The sequence below is a fragment of the Onthophagus taurus genome, chromosome 10 (assembly GCF_036711975.1).
Source record: "Onthophagus taurus isolate NC chromosome 10, IU_Otau_3.0, whole genome shotgun sequence".
NCBI classification, from domain to species: domain Eukaryota; kingdom Metazoa; phylum Arthropoda; class Insecta; order Coleoptera; family Scarabaeidae; genus Onthophagus; species Onthophagus taurus.
Window position 1 is genome coordinate 15,156,561 of NC_091975.1, and position 23,762 is coordinate 15,180,322.

The following is a 23,762-nucleotide window of genomic DNA, read 5'->3' on the forward strand; positions in this document are numbered from 1 at the left end:
GAATCAACTTAGATAATAGAAGTCATTAGAATCAACTTAGACATTAAAAATCATTGGAATCAACTTAGATACTAAAAATCATTAGAATCAACTTACATATTAAGAATCATTAGAATCAACTTAGATATTAAAAATCATTAGAATCAACTTACATATTAAAAAACATTAGAATCAACTTAGATATTAAAAATCATTTGAATCAACTTAGATAATAGAAGTCATTAGAATCAACTTAGACATTAAAAATCAATAGAATCAACATAGATATTAAAAATCATTAGAATCAACTTAGATATTAAAATCATTAGAATCAATTTAGACATTACAAATCATTAGAATCAACTTACGTATTAAAAATCTTGAGAATCAACCTAGATATTAAAAATCATTAGAATCAACTTAGATATTAAAAATCATTTGAATCAACTTTGATAATAGAAGTCATTAGAATCAACTTACATATTAAAAATCATTAGAATCAACTTACATATTTAAAATCTTGATAGTCAACCTAGATATTAAAAATCATTAGAATCAACTTAGATAATAGAAGTCATTAGAATCAACTTAGACATTAAAAATCATTTGAATCAACTTAGACATTAAAAATCAATAGAATCAACATAGATATTAAAAATCATTGGAATCAACATAGATACTAAAAATCATTAGAATCAACTTACATATTAAGTATCATTAGAATCAACTTAGATATTAAAAATCATTAGAATCAATTTAGATATTAAAAATCATTAGAATCAACTTAGATAATAGAAGTCATTAGAATCAACTTAGACATTAAAAATCATTTGAATCAACTTAGATAATAGAAGTCATTAGAATCAACTTAGACATTAAAAATCAATAGAATCAACTTAGATATTAAAAATCATTAAAATCAACTTACATATTAAAAATCATTAGAATCAATTCAGATATTAAAAATCATTAGAATCAACTTACATATTAAAAATCATTAGAATCAACTTACATGTTAAAAATCTTGAGAATCAACCTAGATATTAAAAATCATTTGAATCAACTTAGATAATAGAAGTCATTAGAATCAACTTAGACATTAAAAATCATTGGAATCAACTTAGATACTAAAAATCATTAGAATCAACTTACATATTAAGAATCATTAGAATCAACTTAGATATTAAAAATCATTAGAATCAACTTACATATTAAAAAACATTAGAATTAACTTAGATATTAAAAATCATTAGAATCAACTTAGATATTAAAAATCATTTGAATCAACTTAGATAATAGAAGTCATTAGAATCAACTTAGACATTAAAAATCATTAGAATCAACTTAGATATTAAAAATCATTTTAATCAACTTAGATAATAGAAGTCATTAGAATCAACTTAGACATTAAAAATCAATAGAATCAACATAGATATTAAAAATCATTAGAATCAACTTAGATATTAAAATCATTAGAATCAATTTAGATATTACAAATCATTAGAATCAACTTACGTATTAAAAATCTTGAGAATCAACCTAGATATTAAAAATCATTAGAATCAACTTAGATATTAAAAATCATTTGAATCAACTTTGATAATAGAAGTCATTAGAATCAGCTTAGACATTAAAAATCATTGGAATCAACTTGGATACTAAAAATCATTAGAATCAACTTACATGTTAAGAATCATTAGAATCAACTTACATATTAAGAATCATTAGAATCAACTTACATATTAAAAATCATTAGAATCAACTTACATATTAAAAATATAAAAGATAGTCTGCTCTGATCGTGCGTAATCGTGTGTGATATACCAAACCTTGAAAAGTAATGCGCCAGCAGAGTAGTCGCAACAGTAGAACTTGACGTATGTATTTTTGAGAGGATAAACTTCTGGCCACCTTGTAAAACGGTCAATAACTGCAAGAAAAAAAGAATAACCAAGCGAAGGTATAAGGGGGCCTACAAAGTCAATGTGGATATGTTCAAAACGTCCAGAAGGAATAGCAAATTTATTAAGTGGAGATTTTGTATGTTTATGAATTTTTGATTGTTGACATTTAATGCAACATTTTGTCCATGTATAAATGTCTAAACTTTTGGTCAATAAAATCGAGAGTTAATTAAATTTTGTGTTGTTTTAATACCAGAATGTGAAAGATTATGAGAATTTTGGAAAATTGCAAAACGATATTCAACAGGTTTATCGTTATTATTCATCCTTTAACCTTTACGCGGCAAACGATTCGGTGATCGCGACCTATGGATACGAGACCCTTACTCTCGACCTAGGACTTCGCCGCGATTTCACGTGGCGTTTCATTGTCGCCGATGTGTGCAACCGACGGCTGGTGGACAGCGTAACATCGCTGAAAGTCGTAGACGGGTTTTGGCAGGCGGATTTATTTTTCACAATCTCCTCGCCGAATATCCCAAAATAATGAGACCTTCTGGAGTTCCGCAGGGGGTTAACCCGAAACACGGAGTGGAACACCATATCGATTTCGACAACTAAACCCCCAAAGGTACGAGGCTGCCAAAAGGGAGTTCGAGACCATGCTGTAGATGAAGATAATCCGTCCATCCAAAAGTAGTTGGTCATCGCCCCTGCACATGGTCCCCAAGAAAGGCGACCTTTGGAGGCTATGCGGAGATTACTGCGCATTAAACGCGAGAACGGTGCCAGACAATTATCCGATACCTCACATGCAAGACTTCTCGCATTTCCTACATGGGAAGAAAATCTTCACCACCATAGACCTGGTGCGTGCCTACAACCAAATTCCGGTCGCCCAGGAAGATATCCCAAAATTCACGTTCATGTCCTTTGGTCTTCGTAACGCGGCACAAATCTGCCAGAGACAAATGGACGAAGTTCTACGAGGTCTGGATTTCGCCTACGAGTATATCGACGATATCCTCATCGCCTCGGCCTCGGAAGAAGAGCACCTGGAACACCCGAAGCAGATTTTCCAACGCTTAAAGGAATACGTTCTCCTGCGAAGCGCGTTTCCGGGAAACCGCAAGTAAATTTCCAGGGATTCAGCGTCGCCTGTGGAGGGATTCATAGGAGCATTCAACTTCTCGAGGCAGGCAGTACCGAGAGCGGCCGAACTACAATCGCCCCTGAACGATTTGTTAAAGGGGAACCTAAAAGGGAAAGCACCAATCGTCTCTACAGAGGGCGAGAAAAGATAATGTGCTGGCCGCACTCATTATCGCCAGTGGAAGAGTTGTCACCCGCGTTGGATTTCGAGGCATTAGCACGGGCTCAAACAAACGACGATGAGCTATCTCAATTCCTGGAATCAGATTCTGTTTTCAACTTAAAGAAGATAACAATCCCAGGAACCAGCGAAAATGTGTACTGCGACATATCTACGCCTAATGCCCGACCTTTCGTCACCCGCGAATTCAGACATGCAGCGTTCAATTCCCTACATCAATTGTCACACCTCGGAATTAACGCCACGGTCAAGCTCGTAACTCAATGTTACGTGTTTCCGTCGATTAGGGCGGATTGTAGGAGGTGGGCCCGGCACTGTTTTGGTTGTTAGCGAGCCGACATGCGTCAGCCCCCACAGAATCGTGCGGGAACGAGGAAGGTGCGACGAACTTCAGCCAAGAATTGAAAAAGCACTTTCAACAGCTTCAATCGATCCACGGAACCAGGCACGGAAGTAAAAGGATCTTCGTCTTCAGAGACCTATCCACCTATACACATGTTTGGATTCGCTTGGGTGGAGAACACCACGCGTCGTTGGAAGTCCCATACGAGGGCCCATATCCCGTCACCAACCGGAACGACAGGACGTTCACCCTGGAGAAGAAAGGGAAACAAATTACCGTTTCAATCGACTGCTTGAAACCAGCCTACATCCTGTCCGGAGAGGAACAACGCCAGGAGGATCCACAACGCCCAGAGGCTACGCGGAATGATCCAGGACCCCAGCAGACAGACCCTACACCGCCAACAACGCGATATGGGAGACGGGTAGGATTCCCTGACCATTTCCAGGCAGGTCTCTAGTATCGTGTTTTCCAACCCACGGTAAAACACTGGCAGGGGGTCTCTGTGTCGAACATCTGGACGACAGAGAACTTTCCAAACCTTTACAAAATCACTTAAAAATAATCTTAAAACAACTTACTCTAAAATTTTCTTTCTTCTCTCTTGCGATTGTTGCTTCGTTTCGTATCCTTTTCGGTGTTGGCTCTGATACTAGTTGATACTTTCCCCGGGATGTTGTGTACCTCTTTGAGTACACTTCAGGATGTACGGGTACAAGCAGAACGGCTTCTCCCTTGTGATTGAGTCGTGCCAATTTAAGGTCTGGACCCTTGGGTTAGCTTTCGTTACAGATCACTTTCACTTGTGTAGGTTCGCGTCACTAAGAAGTAAAATTCACCAGTCCCAATTTTCTTCGATTAGTTTCGAGCACTGTTGAGACGAAATAATACCACTGGCTGCGCCAGTTAAGGTTCTTTCAATAAAACCAAAGTTTTTAGAAAGAAACTTTAAACTAATGTATTAATTTTTTATTCAAACGACAATGACAATGTGACGGACAAAAAGCAACATACTTAAAACGGCGCCGAGATGTTTTTATAATACATGCTTATCCCTTCTCTAATGAGATGTCTGGTGGTACAACATTCTTCCTTTATTTCCAGAAATTTAGCATAGATGATGCTCGTGTTTTACGTAGCCGTCGTCGTCGTTAGGTTTTTAATGATTTATTGAAATCCCGTTTTATTGCGATTTTTTGAAAAATACTTTTCAATTTTGATTTTATTTATTTAATCCACTTCCGACTTCTTCTTCCATTTTGCGTCCTGTTTGATTTGATTACTTCAGTAGTTATGGTTAAGATGTCGAAAACGCTCGGTTTTTACGTTGTAGAAACGTATTTCCGAAAATATCAGTTTTGGCCCTCCGCGCATGGACTTCGCGGTCTTGCACCAACAATTTTGATTGTTATAAACGTAATTTGGGTAATTTACCCGTTTATAATAGAAATTATTGCAAGTGAGTGTTGCATAAAATTACTCGAGATATTTCTTATAATTGTTCTCTTTATGATTTTAGATTATAAGACGAATTTTGAAAAACTGTTATTTCACGTGGAGTTAACTTCGATGGTAATATTATTCCTATGTCTCAATGTTCAATTATTGTGGAGTCGACGTCATTTAATCCAAACAACCGATTTATTGAGCGATTTGAGCTAATTTGGTGTTCCGCAAAGAATCAAAGTCATTGATACAAACGTTAAGAAGATGTTTAAAACGTTGCATTACAAAGCACTTGTTATGGCGTACCTAATTACGTACTCTATTTGCTTTGAGGCGAATTGCGTTAAATTTAAAAATACTAAACGTTGTTTAATGTTTGAATATTACTTCCCATTTCAATTAAAACACTGGCAAATAACATTAATAATGTTATATGTATACAATCAGTACTATTATTCATGTTATCCTCGGCATACGAATATTGTGTACTTATTCAGTGGAATTATTGGTTGCACGTTTACAACATCTTATCGAAATAATAGATGGTATAAAATTAACAAGAAATAAGAAAAGAAATTTAAGAAAATTAAAACTTGTTGTTATGTATCACCATGAAATATTTAGGTATTCTTATCTGAAAATTTATTTTAATATATCGACGAAGAGATGTTAATGATTTCAGAATGTACCAATTCGCAAATACTCTTTGCACCCCTTTTCTAATTCCTACAAAAAATTTTGTTGCAATTTGTTTATCTGTGGGGATCACTGAATTTGTTCTGGTTTGAATCTCTATTTAATTTGTCTAATTTAATTAATACAACTGCTTTTAGAGAAAAGATCTAGCTTGTTTTTTCGTAATTGCAATTAACTTTGAGGCCTTCTTTCATAATCATACAATCGGACAGCAACTCACTACAGTTGTATGTCCCGAAACTCAACGTCAAGCTTGACTTTCAATTTCTGTAAATCCTGTATAATTTTATAAAAAGATTTTCTTGTTTTGAATAGGCTGGTGGTGTGGCGGATACTGTGTATAATTTAAATTGTATTTTACTATGTATGTCTCAGAATGAGATTAAAGTGGAGATTCCTGTAGTTCGCGAATTCTCGCACGCAGCGGCTGCAAATGTAAACATTTTTGTTTTGATATATTTGGTGATAATAAATATTGCTATTTTTAAGGAATGCAAGAAAGTGTACGTTTTCTTTAATTGGATATTAACAGTTTTGAAGAAAAGAAACTTTTAAACATTTTCATCACAAAATTATGGTACATGTTTAAATGTTTATTACCAATTTTTATTATAGGAAGAATAAATTAAACAACCAATTTTAACGTACTTAGCGAAAAGTAAAGCAATTTTTTATTTTGTTAATAGAATCCACATTACACAGTTAGTTAATACTCATCCAGACTATAATAGTCAATTATTTCGTTGGTGTAGTAGGCAAGGGGTTAATGTCGGGTGACCTCGGCCGATGCTACTTGTGGCCGAGACGCAGCAATGTGATGATCAGTTTCTTCGGAAAATCTGTGCAGGAAATGATGACAGCAATGTAATTATCAGTATCCGGTTGACATAATCCTCCGTTTGCAAGTGAGCTCGCCTTAATTGGATAAAATGAAACATATACAATTTTAATCAAAATAATCTGATGAACAGTACATCAGCAAATATGTACTGGAAACGATTATAGCAATGTGTAGTAATTAAAAAATAAAATAAAATCAAAACTGTTGAATTTGTAAAACAAACATAACACGAAATTGTTTTAAATTATATCGGCTGTATAACTAAGAATAATGATACGATATTGTAATAATATTGAAGATGAATATTATAAAATGAATGATTTAATAGCAGCTTGTAATTTTTCGGTTGATTCCTTACTACTGTTTCATACCGCCAATATGGCCATGTCAAACGACATGGTAATTGTCATTGCAATTGTGGCACTGAATTATTTTCTATGACTTCTACAAACTTCAAGGGGTGATCCTTTAGTGAATTTTAAGGGTACTTTAATATATGAACCATGGGCGACTTCGGCTCCCCTAAGGAGCTACAACCCTCCTACAACAAAATGGCGGAAAATTGGTTTAATTTTTTATTCTCAAAAACCATAAACGCTAGGAAAATGAAATTTGGGGAATATGTTTAACTCATAATAGGGCACGTTTTGACCCTATTTGTACTTTCAACCTACCCTTCTAAATTACTAAACGTAACCACCCCCGTTCAATTTATGTCTAGACTTTTTTTATGAAGATGTTAAATACATTGGAAAATTTTGATTTAGATAAATGAAAATATCAAAAAACTTCTAAAACTTTTTTACCCCTCTGATATTAAAACTTAATAATTTGTGAGAAAAAAATTAATTAAGCAAACACTAACTGTTTAACTGTAGAGTAGTTAATCGAAAGTTAAAATAAATTTGTAATGAAAAAATCTTAGTAGGCTTTGCAATCTTTGTCAGAAATACCAATGAAATATCGGGATGAGCAGCCGGTGTAGCATGTTTGGCACCAACTTTAAACTTTCATTTACCAGCAATTTTTACGAAATTGTAGACTGTACTGAGAAGCTGATTTTCAATAGATTTAGAATTTATTAAATTAGGAGCTAGCTTTGTAGTCCTATGCTTTGAAGCGTTATAAATTTTAGCTACATCATTCAAAAGATGTAACCATTTATGATTCCCGTAAAGACTAAAGTATTCATAGAGCCTTCTGTTTTATCTGACCAACCGCTTTTATCGGCACCGATACTTTTTTGAACTGAAAAGCGGATGGATGGGTAAAACAGGTTGGTTTCTGATCAAATTATGCCGTTGACGGATGGAATTCTTATAGTTACTGGGGACGTTAAGGATTGTCACAGGTTGTTATATAAACTGTTTTAATAGATAAATTTTAACAGGCCGGTTTTAACCGATCTGTTTTATCTGACCAACCACTTTTATCGGCACCGATACTTTTTCGAACTGAAAAGCGGTTGGATGGGTAAAACTGATTGGTTTCTGATCAAATTATATAGTTGCCGGATGGAATTCTTATAGTTACTGGGGATGCTCTACGGACTGTGGAGGATATGGTTGGAACAAACCCCATTAAAACAAGGAACCATACATCTGAACATTTGCTTCAAGAGCAATATATACCAGTAACAACCCCTTTAGAAAAAACAAATTCGAGACACCATGTATATATATAAACCATTGAGTGGTGAGGTGTCGGTAATCATAAACTAATAGGATATCCACATTGATAAAAAAATGTGGTCAGCCACAGAGAAAAACAACTGTGCAGGTGCAGGACGTTATAGACAAACAGGACATCCACAATGATAAAATGTGGTTAACCGTGGAAAAACTACATATAACAATGGAACAACTACCACTGACTATACATATATGACGTCCATGCTATGCACACACATTAGTTACCATCATGACATTCAGACGTACGGCAGTTGTAGATATTCAAGGTGTTCTAGTCGATTCAGAATTTGAAGCCAGAGAAGTCACTCTCATAGATTTAGACACATCCCACACGTTACATCTACATCTTCAGTCAAGCAAACCATTCCGAGCGCTGAGTGAAAAGGACCAGAAGTCTTGTAGATATTTAGAACATCATCATCGATTGGATTTTAACGATGGCTGGATCAGTCAAGGTATGAGTTTGAAGCTGCTGGATGATACCATCTCAAACTATGATATGATCTATGTGAAGGGGAACCAGAAGGCACATTTTTTGGAAAAACGCCCATGCCATCCAAATCGATGTTGTAGGAATTTAAATATTATCGACCTATCACTAGAAAAATGTAATGTAGCCGAAGAGATTAAATTCAATGTTTCGTTAGATGCATGTTGGTGTCATAACGGGTCCCCAGCCGTATGTTCTCAAAACAACGCATTGATATTACAAAATTACTTAAACCATTCAAAATGTATACTGTAAAATTGAATATATTTTGTAAACTCTTCGACTTTCTTTCATTCATCCCCAACATTCGACCCAATTTAAATTTAAATCATCAGGATATGTTAGCTGAAGGTCTATCCCCCTTTCAAAATTACTATAATCTCCCTATAACAGGGGAAGCTGATAAGGATACATTAAAGCTACTGTCAAAACCCCGATGTGGTAATTGGGATAACAACAACAATAAGGTCAACATCAACAATAAGGTCAACATCAGTCTCAAATGTAAACGTCTCCCATATGTGATGTGGATGGAAAGTTTTCAGCATTTTTAATTTACAATAAAATAGTCTATGTTTTCTTTAAGCAGTGGGTTTGGTTAATTGATCTAAAGACTAAAAAACCGATTCAATCTGAACCTGTAAATATTTTAGATTGGATACAGCCCTTGAGAGGGGATTTAGACAATAGCGACTATAAGTATGTAGTGTCAGTAGATTCAAATGGCCTATTCACATTTATTATCAAAAATGAAATATATATATAATTGAAATTAAGAGTTTAACTGTAAGGTATAAATATAGATTTTCTGAAACTGAATTAGGTTTAACTGATGCAAGTAAAATTAGAGGTGTGGTTGCCAATAATTACGGTTTGACATATATCTTTTTCGATAAACATTATATCATCCAGGTAGATGAGTACTTTACAGAAGAAAAAAGACTATAATGTCTGCAGATGAAGTCTTTCCGGGAATTTCAAACAACTTCAGTGGTGTATATAAAACGCATGATGGCTTATTAAATTTCTTTGTTGGGGATATAATTATCCGTTACAATGAATATTTAAAAGAGGTTTTGAGTAGTTCGAAAAAGGAACTATCTTTATTAGATATATCTTGTCCCTATAATTGATTAACTCAAATATATATTGTCCACAATAATTTCATCAAATATCCCAATTCCAGCGGAAAATTAAATGTTATGTATCAAATGTGATTAAATCTATGTAACAACAAACTTATTTAGGTTCCTATGTAAATTAATTTTAAATAAAAAATTTTCCACTTGTTTATACATTTGTGGTTTTTTGTTTTTGAAGTAGAATTAATCATCTCGACCAACTGTTATCTGTTTTTTTTCACCGCAATTATCTCCAACTTGTTTATTATTTAAAGACAATGGATATATAAAGGATGTTCTCGTTACCGAAAAGTAAATAGCATTTGTTACTTTTATAAAACCTTTTTATTTCCGAAAGTGAAAAGAAAAAACTCTAAACATGTTTATTTGTGAGTTCTGTCAAGTGTCTTTTACGGCGAAACATAATCTTGACAGGCATATGCGAGGTAAACATGGCCAAACTAATTTCGATTGTACCGTGTGTGGAGAAAAATTTTCAAGACGAGATAACTTGAACGTACATCTGAAACGATCTCATGGGTTATCTATGAAACGTCAAGCACCACCACCACCATTACCATCAACCATCAAACATTGATCAAATTTAGAGATGGAAGTTCCAACACCAACACCATCAACATCACCACCACTAGGTAATAAACGTCATCGATATTCAGCACGTCCAGAGTCCATGATCGAAAACGAGGGAAGGATATGTCAAGTTTGTGGCGATTTACTACCATCACTTATTTCGCTTGAATGCCATCTTAGAACTGAGCATGTTGAAATAATCGATGATAATGTTAAAAAATTTAAGTCTTGCTATAAAAATAGGGTAGTTTGCTATAGAATTGATGGAGCTCAACCTGATGATGATATACCGTCATATCTATTGAAATGTTGTGAAACAGTTAATCGACTGATTGAACAACATCTCAATAGGAATGGTTCGGTAAAAGCTCAGATTGAGTTATTAGCAAATTATATTAAGTCCGGATTTGATGATGATGACGGGAATGAGGAAATTATTATGTCGGAGAAAAATTTTAATACAAAATTTAGAATTATTACTGCCACCACTGTGTTGAATGAGGTTTATGATGAGATGACTCGGGATATTCTAACTGAAAACGAAGAGTTTCAGGAGCGTGGGTCGGGGTGGGCTTTCCACTCCATATCTCACCTGCTCCTAAATATCAATAAATTTGAACCCATACCCGGGTCATCATATATTCGTTTACCTCATGATATCGAAAAGAAAAAGGCATGCATCAATATTAAGAACTATGAAGATGATGCATGTCTAGCGTGGTGTTTGATGGCAGCTCTTTATCCTGCAAATCATAGTCAAGACCGGACTTCAAGCTACCCTCACTATAGTGAAACACTTAATTTACAAGGTATTAGATTCCCCGTTATTTTAAAAGACATTGTTAAAGTGGAAAAGTTAAATAATTCATATAAATTTACTTTATTTATATGAAACCGGCGGGAAAGGTCATTTTGTATTAATTAAGAACCTATCCAGGCTTATATCACGTCAGTTTTCACACCATGAGCATTCTATACACCTTTGTGATGGATGTTTAACCCGATTTTCATCTGCTGAAAAATTAATTACACATCAGAATCACGATTGTAATCATATAAAGACAATTGTTCCCACGATAAATTTAAAATCAAAACCTAATTATTTTGGCTTACACACTCCCGAAAATATTTTATCATTTATCAACTATAAATTCACACAGATGGTGCCGTTTGTTATATATGCAGACTTCGAATCGACTCTACAACCCATCGATTTTTGTGAGCCCAATTCATCTAAATCTTTTACCGAAAAAGTTGAGATGCATCAACCCTACAGTTTCGCTTATTATATCGTTTCCACGATTGATAGCAGTTTTAATAAATTTGAAACGTATACAGGACTTGATACATCTCACGTTTTTATCACTAAATTAATCGATGATGTTAAATTTATTTATAATAAATACTTGAAAACCGTAAAACCAATGATACCTTTAAGAACCGATGAGCAACGCAATTTCGATTCAGCTGAAAATTGTTATATTTGTCAAAATCCTTTCACATCTGACCAGATTAAGGTACGTGATCATTGTCATATTAGCGGTAAATACCGGGGACCTGCCCATACAAATTGTAATCTAAATTTCAAACTTCCAAATTCTATTCCAATATTCTTTCATAATTTTAGCGGTTACGATTGTCATTTATTTATTAAAGCATTTATTTAACAATAAAGAAAAATATATCGGTTTCAGTAAAAGAGTGTTTGTCGATAAATTAATCAATGAAGATAAAATTGTTGAAAATATTTTTTTGAAATTAAGATTTGTTGATTCGTTTAGATTTATGGTATCTTCATTAGACACTTTAGCCGGCAACCTCGAAATAAATGACTTTATCAATATACGTAAATTCTTTCCACACCCCGAACATTTTAAATTGTTAACGAAAAAGGGTATATTTCCATACAATTATATAACCTCTTTCGACAAACTAAATGATACATCACTACCACCTAAAAGCATGTTTTACAACAAATTAAATTTAGAAGACATAAGCGATGAGCAATATTCGCACGCTCAATGTGTGTGGAAAGAATTTAATTGTCAAAATTTGAAACAATATTCCGACTTGTATTTAAAGACTGATGTTCTTTTATTGACTGATGTATTTGAAAAATTCAGGCAAGTTTGTTTTAAAACTTACGATTTAGATCCCGCGCATTGTTATACGGCACCGGGACTATTTTGGGATGCCATGTTGAAATTCACCAAAATTAAATTAGAATTGTTGACGGATATAGATCAAGTTCATTTTATTAAGAAAGGTATCCGTGGAGGTATTTCTCAATGCTTCCTACGGTACGCTAAAGCTAATAATAAATATATGGATGATTATAACCCCAATTTACCATAATCGCATTTAATGTATTGGGACGCGAATAATTTGTATGGATGGGCGATGTCGCAATATTTACCGGTTTCCAATTTCAAGTGGTTAGATGATACCCAAATTCTAAATTTTAATTTTAATAATATATCAGATACTTCAGATTACAGTTACATTTTAGATGTAGATATCGAATACCCCGAGTATTTGCATGATACGCATAATGATTTACCTTTTTTATGTGAAAACATTTTACCACCTAACGGTAGATGTGAAAGCGATAAATGATTGATTCCAAATTTATTTAATAAAACAAATTATGTTGTGCATTATAGAAATTTAAAGCAGGCCGTTGCTCACGGTCTTAAAGTTTCTAAAATTAATAGAGTTTTATCGTTCAGACAGTCTACCTGGTTGAAATCTTACATCGATAAGAATACAGCATTACGCCAATCCGCTAATAATTCTTTTGAAAAAGATTTTTTCAAGTTAATGAATAATGCAGTTTTTGGTAAAACCATGGAAAATGTAGATAAACGAGTCGATGTAAGATTAGTGACCAGTTGGGATGATGTTCATACTAGCGAAATCTCCGGTCGTCCTCGTTTAGGAGCTCGAAGTTTAATTGCGAAATTAAATTTTAAAAGCATAAGCATATTCACAGAAACGTTTTCGGCAATTCAAATGGATCGTCTCCATGTCGTTTACGATAAACCTCTATATGTTGGTTTTACGGTTTTAGAATTGTCTAAATTGTTAATGTATAATTTTTATTATGATTTCTTAAAACCAAAGTACGGTGAATCTATTCGCTTATGTTACATGGATACCGATAGCTTCACCGTACTAATTGATTCCGATGATGTTTATAGAGACGTGAAATTGAATTTAGATAAATTTGACACATCGAACTACAGTCCTGATAATCAGTTTGACATAGCGTTACATAATAAAGCTGTTTTGGATAAAATGAAAGACGACAATTGCGGAAACATAATGGTTGAATTTATCGGTTTGAGGTCTAAAGTGTATGCGAATAGGGTCGCTGATGGTCGGGTTACAAAGAAATCTAAAGGTGTTAAGAAAGCTATTGTTAAACAACATATCTTTTCAAAATTATTTAGATTGTTTAAATTCAAAATCGGTTTTATTTAAAAAACAAACGTTATTTAGAAGTTTCAATCATAACATATTTACAGCATTACAAAATAAATTGGTTCTATCACCAAATGACTCCAAGCGATATATTTGTAATAATGGAATTAATACATTCGCTTGGGGTCATTATAGTATTAATGACGATAGTACATACTTTAATTTTAAGTTAATTTATTCGTATTTATTGTAATTTATTGAAAAGTTCTCGATGGTTTAATTGTTTATTCGCTTTACTTTCTGTTTACATCACACTTTAGCTATGGTTCAAATCTCATTGGTAAGTATGTTAATTTACACCATCGAGTTTTTTTTTATTGTTTTAATTCAATTGCAGGATTTTAAAGTCTATATACCTAAACGTTATGAAAATGAGATTTTAAAGGACGATACGTTTCCAATTTTAAAATCTTCAACCAATTCTTTGTGAATTTAAGACTGAAAAAAGAATTCATGTATTTGAGCTTTACGGGATGTTGCCCATCGAAATCATATTGAGATTGTGGAGAACATGGTTTACCAACCATTGGGATGTGTTGGGAACACTTAGGATCGATTTATTTTTTATACTGTGAGTAATTTCTATTGTTTCTCGAATTTTCCTTTTGATAATTTTATTTTTTTAAATTTTATCAACAGTTGTTATTGGAAATTTGTTTATCTAGAGAGATGTTATTGCGTCTAACCACATTATTTTTTTTTGCGGTTACAGTCTTGATAAAAAAAAGATTCATACATTAATTTATTTTATTTTAATAAAAAATCATGTATACTTACATCGCTTGATGAAAAGAACGTTAAAATCTAATTGCAGTGGGTACTGAATGATAGGATGTGAATGATAAAAAATTATCGTAGATATTAGGATACAAACGTTCGAATAATAAAGTTATGCTTACCAACAAAAAATAAGATTTAAAATAGAAGGAGCTATAGGAATGAAAAAAACAGATTAGCAACAATATATGCAAAGGAAAAGAAGGCTATACTTACCAGAAAAAAGTCGCCGAGATAACGAAGTTATCAAAACTGATCGAACTGATCAAACAAAAAATGGAAGTGATCAGAATTTTAGATTACAACTCCGAATCCCCACTCCCATCCCTACTCTTCCATCTCCACTTTTGGGCGGAGCCTGAGGAGGAGCGTGGGAGGAGCTTCAATAAACAATCCTTTTCCTTTTTCTTTTTTTCTTCTTTTTTTTCCTCTTTTTTTCTTCTTTTTTTCCTTTTTTTCTCTTCTTTCCTTCTTCTTCTCTTCCTTTTTCTTGATTTTTCTTTTCAATTTACAACAATTTTTACAACCCAACAGTACCCCACCCAACAGTACCCAACTCAACGTATACAAATGCTTTTTTCTTTCAAATTAAAACAATTTTTTATACTTTTTACAATCTTTTATTATTATTATTATAATTTACAATCTATAACTGACAATGTTTATATATTAAACCTTACATAAAGAACAATCCTTTCTTGCCGATGGTGGACCATCAATATGCGTTTCCCAATGAGGCAAATTATAATGTTCAAAACAGGGCAGCTTGCTTTGTAATCGCTCATCGTTTCTATACTTCAACGGTAATTTAAACCAAACCGCCGCCAAATCTAATGGCTTTACTTTATTGATATAATAATCGATTGGTAAATGACATAATTCGTAGTTTTTAATATTCGCAAAAGATAAATCAGATTCGTATCTTTCCATAATATCCCACACTTTATTAATTATAAAAGTTGAAAGTCCTAATCTGGTAACTAACCGCCAAAGACGTTCCATCTTGAACTGCTCTACCGCTACTACTTGTCTGCCTTTCTCAATTCGTTTACATATAGTTATAGATTTCTGAATACGTATGAAAATAAATAAAAAACATTCGACAAGGAGCACATACTTGGTCTCTTTTTATGATAGGGACACATCGGCGCACCAACCTCTAATTTGCATTCATTTTCCGGCAATTCTTTTACCGGTATTGTTAAAATTCTTTTGTTGAACGGCACAAATAACAAACGATCTCATCGAAACGAGACGCAATAATCGTACGGAAAACGTTCTCCGTTCAAGAAAACGGTTACGTTCGTTAAGTTTATATTATCAAATAATGCCATGTTTCCCTTAAATATTCCCTTTCGATTTGTTTGAAATCCGATTGTTATAAACCTAGGCGTTTCCAATTGTGGAGCAGTTTTGACGGCCCAAGATTGCTTCGTAGTTTGAGGTAATTGAGGGTACTCGTGTATTTCCCACGATCGAAAAGGAACGTATTCTAAAATTAATAGAGTTTTATCGTTCAGACAGTCTACCTGGTTGAAATCTTACATCGATAAGAATACAGCATTACGCCAATCCGCTAATAATTCTTTTGAAAAAGATTTTTTCAAGTTAATGAATAATGCAGTTTTTGGTAAAACCATGGAAAATGTAGATAAACGAGTCGATGTAAGATTAGTGACCAGTTGGGATGATGTTCATACTAGCGAAATCTCCGGTCGTCCTCGTTTAGGAGCTCGAAGTTTAATTGCGAAATTAAATTTTAAAAGCATAAGCATATTCACAGAAACGTTTTCGGCAATTCAAATGGATCGTCTCCATGTCGTTTACGATAAACCTCTATATGTTGGTTTTACGGTTTTAGAATTGTCTAAATTGTTAATGTATAATTTTTATTATGATTTCTTAAAACCAAAGTACGGTGAATCTATTCGCTTATGTTACATGGATACCGATAGCTTCACCGTACTAATTGATTCCGATGATGTTTATAGAGACGTGAAATTGAATTTAGATAAATTTGACACATCGAACTACAGTCCTGATAATCAGTTTGACATAGCGTTACATAATAAAGCTGTTTTGGGTAAAATGAAAGACGACAATTGCGGAAACATAATGGTTGAATTTATCGGTTTGAGGTCTAAAGTGTATGCGAATAGGGTCGCTGATGGTCAGGTTACAAAGAAATCTAAAGGTGTTAAGAAAGCTATTGTTAAACATAACATATCTTTTCAAAATTATTTAGATTGTTTAAATTCAAAATCGGTTTTATTTAAAAAACAAACGTTATTTAGAAGTTTCAATCATAACATATTTACAGCATTACAAAATAAATTGGTTCTATCACCAAATGACTCCAAGCGATATATTTGTAATAATGGAATTAATACATTCGCTTGGGGTCATTATAGTATTAATGACGATAGTACATACTTTAATTTTAAGTTAATTTATTCGTATTTATTGTAATTTATTGAAAAGTTCTCGATGGTTTAATTGTTTATTCGCTTTACTTTCTGTTTACATCACACTTTAGCTATGGTTCAAATCTCATTGGTAAGTATGTTAATTTACACCATCGAGTTTTTTTTTATTGTTTTAATTCAATTGCAGGATTTTAAAGTCTATATACCTAAACGTTATGAAAATGAGATTTTAAAGGACGATACGTTTCCAATTTTAAAATCTTCAACCAATTCTTTGTGAATTTAAGACTGAAAAAAGAATTCATGTATTTGAGCTTTACGGGATGTTGCCCATCGAAATCATATTGAGATTGTGGAGAACATGGTTTACCAACCATTGGGATGTGTTGGGAACACTTAGGATCGATTTATTTTTTATACTGTGAGTAATTTCTATTGTTTCTCGAATTTTCCTTTTGATAATTTTATTTTTTTAAATTTTATCAACAGTTGTTATTGGAAATTTGTTTATCTAGAGAGATGTTATTGCGTCTAACCACATTATTTTTTTTTGCGGTTACAGTATCTCTACCGCCTGGTGCGAAATTTATTTATTCCGAACTTACACTCCAAACTGTTCACTTGAAGTTTATACACCGCTTATTGAAAAGATGGAACAGCTAAATCGTTTAGGACAGTGTGAATTTTTACCTAAGAAAAAAGTGAGTGATTTACATTTACATACACCGTATCCAATTGTAGCAGCTAAACGTATTCCAAGCCGAGCTTGGCCTACGGCAATTGTTGAACTGGAAGCTGGATTTATTGTATTTCTACCTAAACGTATTGCTGAAGTGATTTCCGATGCTGAAATTGTTGAACTACGTGAAATCTGTTTGGTATATCTTGGAGAACTTGAACTTAACAAGACATGTACTGTGCAAAAGATTGAATTTATAAAGAAGAAGAAGAAGAATATTGGTTCAAATGATGAAATTCCATCGGCATCTATTTCTTAAATGTAGTCATTTCAATTTAATCACAGATTATATTATATATTGGTTTTTTTATATATTATGCTAATATAATTTATTGTTAATTTGAAATGTTTAATTTTTCAGCTCAAGTTACGCTAATTTACAGTTCAATTCTCAATCATAGCTAGCGTCATTATATTTAAATTTTTCTGTTTAATTTTATAAAAAATTCCTAAATCTAGTACTTACAGCACTCAATCATAGGTGGCGCCATTGTATTTAAATTTTTCTATTTAATTTTCTAAAAATCCCTAGATCTCTAGTTACTTTTAATACCAACCTAATTTTTTTCCCCAAAACTTTAGTTGGTATCCCCCCCCTATACCTAATACATTGAGGCGTGACGTCACCGCAGGATTGGCAGGATTAACTTCCGGTCTAGAACCGGATATTCTTACGCTACTTTTATAGGTTCAATTAAACGTCTTAAAAAATCGTACTTATTTTGGTATAACGAATTGGAGCATAAGTATAAGTTTAGGAAGCGGAAGCCATTACGTGCAAGTAAAAGCGATAACATAGCATTTGTTTTTCCGACACCAGAGGGTCCTACAATTAAACCTCGCTTACATTTTCCACCAAATAAATTACTGTGTCTTGTAAAATGTTCTTCGGTGGTACCTTTACTAAAATTTAGTATTGGCAGTGTTAGCGGTTGCGGTAAACACTTTAGTTTCTTATCGATCATGATTCTCGCACTAAATGAATTATGACATTAACAGGATAAGACTGAATAAAAATTTAGCAAATGTAACTTTATATAGAGACATAAAATATATTGATTTATATAAAAATAATATCAATGTAACTTAATAATTAACTTAAAAATTAACTTAAAAATTAACATAAAAATTAACTTAATAAAAAGAGGAGAAGGAGTAGTTACCACTCCTCCTCTTCTGGATGTAATTGGTTCGTTTCTTCGTAAGGCGGTGGTGCTGCTGGTGCCGGAGTCGTTGCCGGAGTCGTTGCCAGAGTCGTTGCCGGAGTCGGTGAACTAACGGCTGTGGTGCAGTGGTTAATATGCATGTTGTGCACATGCACTTCGCCCCTCACCACAGCCGATTCTGACACACTCTGCACCTAAAAAGATAAAATTAATGACTTGGAAAAAAGGATTATAAATATAACGTACCAATTTAAACAGTGCCTCTACTTTCACCTCCAACGAGGCAACTTTCCGCTCCACATTACATAATCTGATCATGTGATTATAACTCATGTTGTTGGAAGTCATCTTTAAGCTAGGAAGGGAAGTTTACGCTATTAGTAGTGAAACTAGATAAAATAGATTCAGCCTTTTTAATTTCACAGGTTAATGATGCTATGGTGATGTCGAGCGATATTGTTAAACGGTTGTTACAGCTCGACGCCAGCCCTTCTCTAAACTGTGAAAGTTCTCTCAAAGAGGTCTGCAATTGAAGAACCTTTGCATGAAGGTCTTTATAAAAATTTTGATACAAACTATTAATTTCTACTGCTGTACACATTGCGTTTGAAAAAAGGCTGGCAGACACATCGGAAATATCTGAAGTAGCAGGAATATTAGCAGGAATATTGTCAACCCTTAAGATGTGTACTTTCGGGCTTAACGAAGGAATTTCGGTGTTAGGGATATTTGAGTTAGTAACGGGAGCCAATGAAGCTTTAGAAGAAGAAAAAGGAGCCTTAATAGCTTTAAGATACTTCCGGTTTACGGTACTACAGTGTTGTGATACCGCCATTAAAGCAAGAGAGTCGTCGGATTTATCGGACACGTTCTCGGTAACCACTTTCGACTGTGTCATTTCAACCTTCGACGGGGTCGCTGGTTCAACTGACACATACTTGCGTTGGCTACGTCGCGACCGAGCACGTGCCTCCCTTCTTTCTTGTCTTTCCTCTCTATACTTTTCTGACGGTACCCACACACCAGCAGCCTTCTTCCAATGTTCACGGCTCCCCGAATTCCGACGAAGTGAAAGGCGTTTCACATTTTTATCGTCGACATTCGCGGAACCTGCAACGTTCAGAAGCGACGGATCTTGCTGCGCATTAGATTCCACGTTAGGATCCATTGGCTGCTCATTAGGCTGCACGTTTGGATCCAGCGCCTTCTCAACAGTCGATATGTTCAACAGGTTCATGTCAAAACTGTTTAACAGGAATGGCTCCTGGCTGCTGGCGAAACCGGGAGCAGTTAAATCAATTTGACTAAAACCGTCTTGAGACATCTTGATAAAAAAAAGATTCATACATTAATTTATTTTATTTTAATAAAAAATCATGTATACTTACATCGCTTGATGAAAAGAACGTTAAAATCTAATTGCAGTGGGTACTGAATGATAGGATGTGAATGATAAAAAATTATCGTAGATATTAGGATACAAACGTTCGAATAATAAAGTTATGCTTACCAACAAAAAATAAGATTTAAAATAGAAGGAGCTATAGGAATGAAAAAAACAGATTAGCAACAATATATGCAAAGGAAAAGAAGGCTATACTTACCAGAAAAAAGTCGCCGAGATAACGAAGTTATCAAAACTGATCGAACTGATCAAACAAAAAATGGAAGTGATCAGAATTTTAGATTACAACTCCGAATCCCCACTCCCATCCCTACTCTTCCATCTCCACTTTTGGGAGGAGCCTGAGGAGGAGCGTGGGAGGAGCTTCAATAAACAATCCTTTTCCTTTTTCTTTTTTTCTTCTTTTTTTTCCTCTTTTTTTCTTCTTTTTTTCCTTTTTTTCTCTTCTTTCCTTCTTCTTCTCTTCCTTTTTCTTGATTTTTCTTTTCAATTTACAACAATTTTTACAACCCAACAGTACCCCACCCAACAGTACCCAACTCAACGTATACAAATGCTTTTTTCTTTCAAATTAAAACAATTTTTTATACTTTTTACAATCTTTTATTATTATTATTATAATTTACAATCTATAACTGACAATGTTTATATATTAAACCTTACATAAAGAACAATCCTTTCTTGCCGATGGTGGACCATCAATATGCGTTTCCCAATGAGGCAAATTATAATGTTCAAAACAGGGCAGCTTGCTTTGTAATCGCTCATCGTTTCTATACTTCAACGGTAATTTAAACCAAACCGCCGCCAAATCTAATGGCTTTACTTTATTGATATAATAATCGATTGGTAAATGACATAATTCGTAGTTTTTAATATTCGCAAAAGATAAATCAGATTCGTATCTTTCCATAATATCCCACACTTTATTAATTATAAAAGTTGAAAGTCCTAATCTGGTAACTAACCGCCAAAGACGTTCCATCTTGAACTGCTCTACCGCTACTACTTGTCTGCCTTTCTCAATTCGTTTACATATAGTTATAGATTTCTGAATACGTATGAAAATAAATAAAAAACATTCGACAAGGAGCACATACTTGGTCTCTTTTTATGATAGGGACACATCGGCGCACCAACCTCTAATTTGCATTCATTTTCCGGCAATTCTTTTACCGGTATTGTTAAAATTCTTTTGTTGAACGGCACAAATAACAAACGATCTCATCGAAACGAGACGCAATAATCGTACGGAAAACGTTCTCCGTTCAAGAAAACGGTTACGTTCGTTAAGTTTATATTATCAAATAATGCCATGTTTCCCTTAAATATTCCCTTTCGATTTGTTTGAAATCCGATTGTTATAAACCTAGGCGTTTCCAATTGTGGAGCAGTTTTGACGGCCCAAGATTGCTTCGTAGTTTGAGGTAATTGAGGGTACTCGTGTATTTCCCACGATCGAAAAGGAACGTGAATGTCTACGTTTCTTTCCGATAGTTTTGTTAATGCCAACTGTTCGCGTAATCCAACCGCCACGTGAGGAAATCTCCATATAATTTTATTAATGATCAATTTCAATTTTTCGTCGTTCGGAGCAGCTGCCGGTTGAAAGATGACGTCAGTATCATCGTGTCCGCGAATTAGCACAAGTTCCTGTCGAACTTTCATCATGATCTTTCTGAAATCTTCTGCGAATCCTAACAACGACCGAAATTTCCATTTTTGTCTAAAGCCTTTGAAACACCCGCTACGTCATCTTTCCAAGGTTTTATGTGCCAACCGGCGTTCTCTAATTTCACCACCTCGTTCTGTGTAGATGAGAAATAACCCTTCATGCATGAGCTTATACCGACGTTCCACACACCATTAACATGTACTCCGTTAATAAGATATCGAATAACGCTAAACATAAATGCAACGGGATTGTTAACCAATTGCCCCGTTGCGCTGGCATCTTTTGTTATACTTCCATCCGCGGCTAACTTACGAACGCTACCCTCGACGTATAGATAACTCTCGCTCGGTAAAGTATAATTATCTATTTCCGGAATTGAAATTCTAATTTCGTCATTGTTATCGAACGTGGTCGATCCAAACGGTTGATGCGAATGGAATTCATAACTTACGATAGAGTGATCTGTTTTTATCTTATCGGTTACTTTTAAAATGTCCATTACTTTAACACTTCGTATCCTAACTGAACTAAATACCTTCGATTGACTGGTGATAATCGATGAATGGATCGTCAGTAGTATAGAAACGCCGATTCTAGATAAGAGGTTGCTCCACATGACGTCATCAACCCAATGTAAAAGGATAAGGAAGGGTACCAACCTATGGCTGTGGAGAAAACAAATATAGGTTGGTATTGGAAAAGGAACTAGATCTGGTTACTTTTAAAAAAAGAGCAGATCATCTGGCAGCTCGTAAGACGTTTTCCATTAACAATAAATATGGTAAAAGGAGTAAATCCAACTCAACTTCGAATAAATTTTTTCTTTGGTTTAAACTCACAAAGACTGAAAAAAAAAGAAAAAAAAACACAGAGACGACTATGAGAAATTGCGCGCGGTTTACGTTTGACGGATAAATCCAACTCAACTTCGAATAAATTTTTTCTTTGGTTTAAACTCACAGAGAGCGAAAAAAAGAAAAACACAGAGACGACTACGAGACATTGCGCGCGGTTTACGTTTGACACGTTCGGTTTCTAAAGTAAAACTGATTATGAGTTACGCGATACAATGCTTTCCTCGCCGGGGCGGAAGTGTCAACTTACGACAATCGGCGCGGCGCATCACCAAGTAAAGTGCAATGCACCTCGCTGACGGGAGTGTTAAGTTACAATCGGCGCGGCGCGCTGCAATAATGCTGAACAATGGAATAATTGACCTAAATGAAATGCTATATATATAATTAATATTAAGAAAGTAAAAAAAAATAATACAAATTATAAAATTTTTTTAATGCGTTTTCATTAACAAAAATGATGTACGTAAAAAAAAATACATTTAAATAAAAGAAGGAAAAGGTTTAAATAATACAATTTAATTTTCCCAATTAACCCAATTTAAATATATTGAAACATTTTAAAATACAATCTTGAAAGTTTATACACAATTAAATATATACAAAATTTAACAATCGGTAAAATTAACAAATATAGTATTTGCATTACGATACACATGCCAATAGTTATAATTGTAATAACAATCGTTAATATATTCAAAATCATTAACATTAATATGGTCGTCAATAATTAATTTAGCTGATTCATTATCAGGAAAGTATCCATTAACTTTTAGGAAATTTTTAAATTTTCGATGATCTT

At 33.9% G+C, this 23,762-nt stretch overlaps 1 protein-coding gene and 2 long non-coding RNA genes across 3 annotated transcripts; all 3 read left to right on the forward strand.

Moving 5' to 3' along the window:
* Positions 1-11,595: 11,595 nt before the first annotated feature.
* Positions 11,596-13,918, forward strand: LOC139431627 (uncharacterized). Its single transcript, XM_071199626.1, has 3 exons — positions 11,596-11,952; positions 12,092-12,735; positions 13,099-13,918. Exons 1-3 carry the CDS (start codon positions 11,596-11,598, stop codon positions 13,916-13,918), a joined length of 1,821 nt encoding a protein of 606 aa, XP_071055727.1.
* A 166-nt stretch (positions 13,919-14,084) lies between these two features.
* On the forward strand, positions 14,085-14,629 carry LOC139431561 (uncharacterized). The gene is made up of 3 exons (XR_011641644.1): positions 14,085-14,198; positions 14,256-14,489; positions 14,558-14,629. It is a non-coding gene; the product is annotated as an uncharacterized lncRNA (long non-coding RNA).
* A 2,508-nt stretch (positions 14,630-17,137) lies between these two features.
* LOC139431587 (uncharacterized) lies at positions 17,138-17,682 on the forward strand. The gene is made up of 3 exons (XR_011641681.1): positions 17,138-17,251; positions 17,309-17,542; positions 17,611-17,682. It is a non-coding gene; the product is annotated as an uncharacterized lncRNA (long non-coding RNA).
* The last annotated feature ends 6,080 nt before the right edge of the window (positions 17,683-23,762 follow it).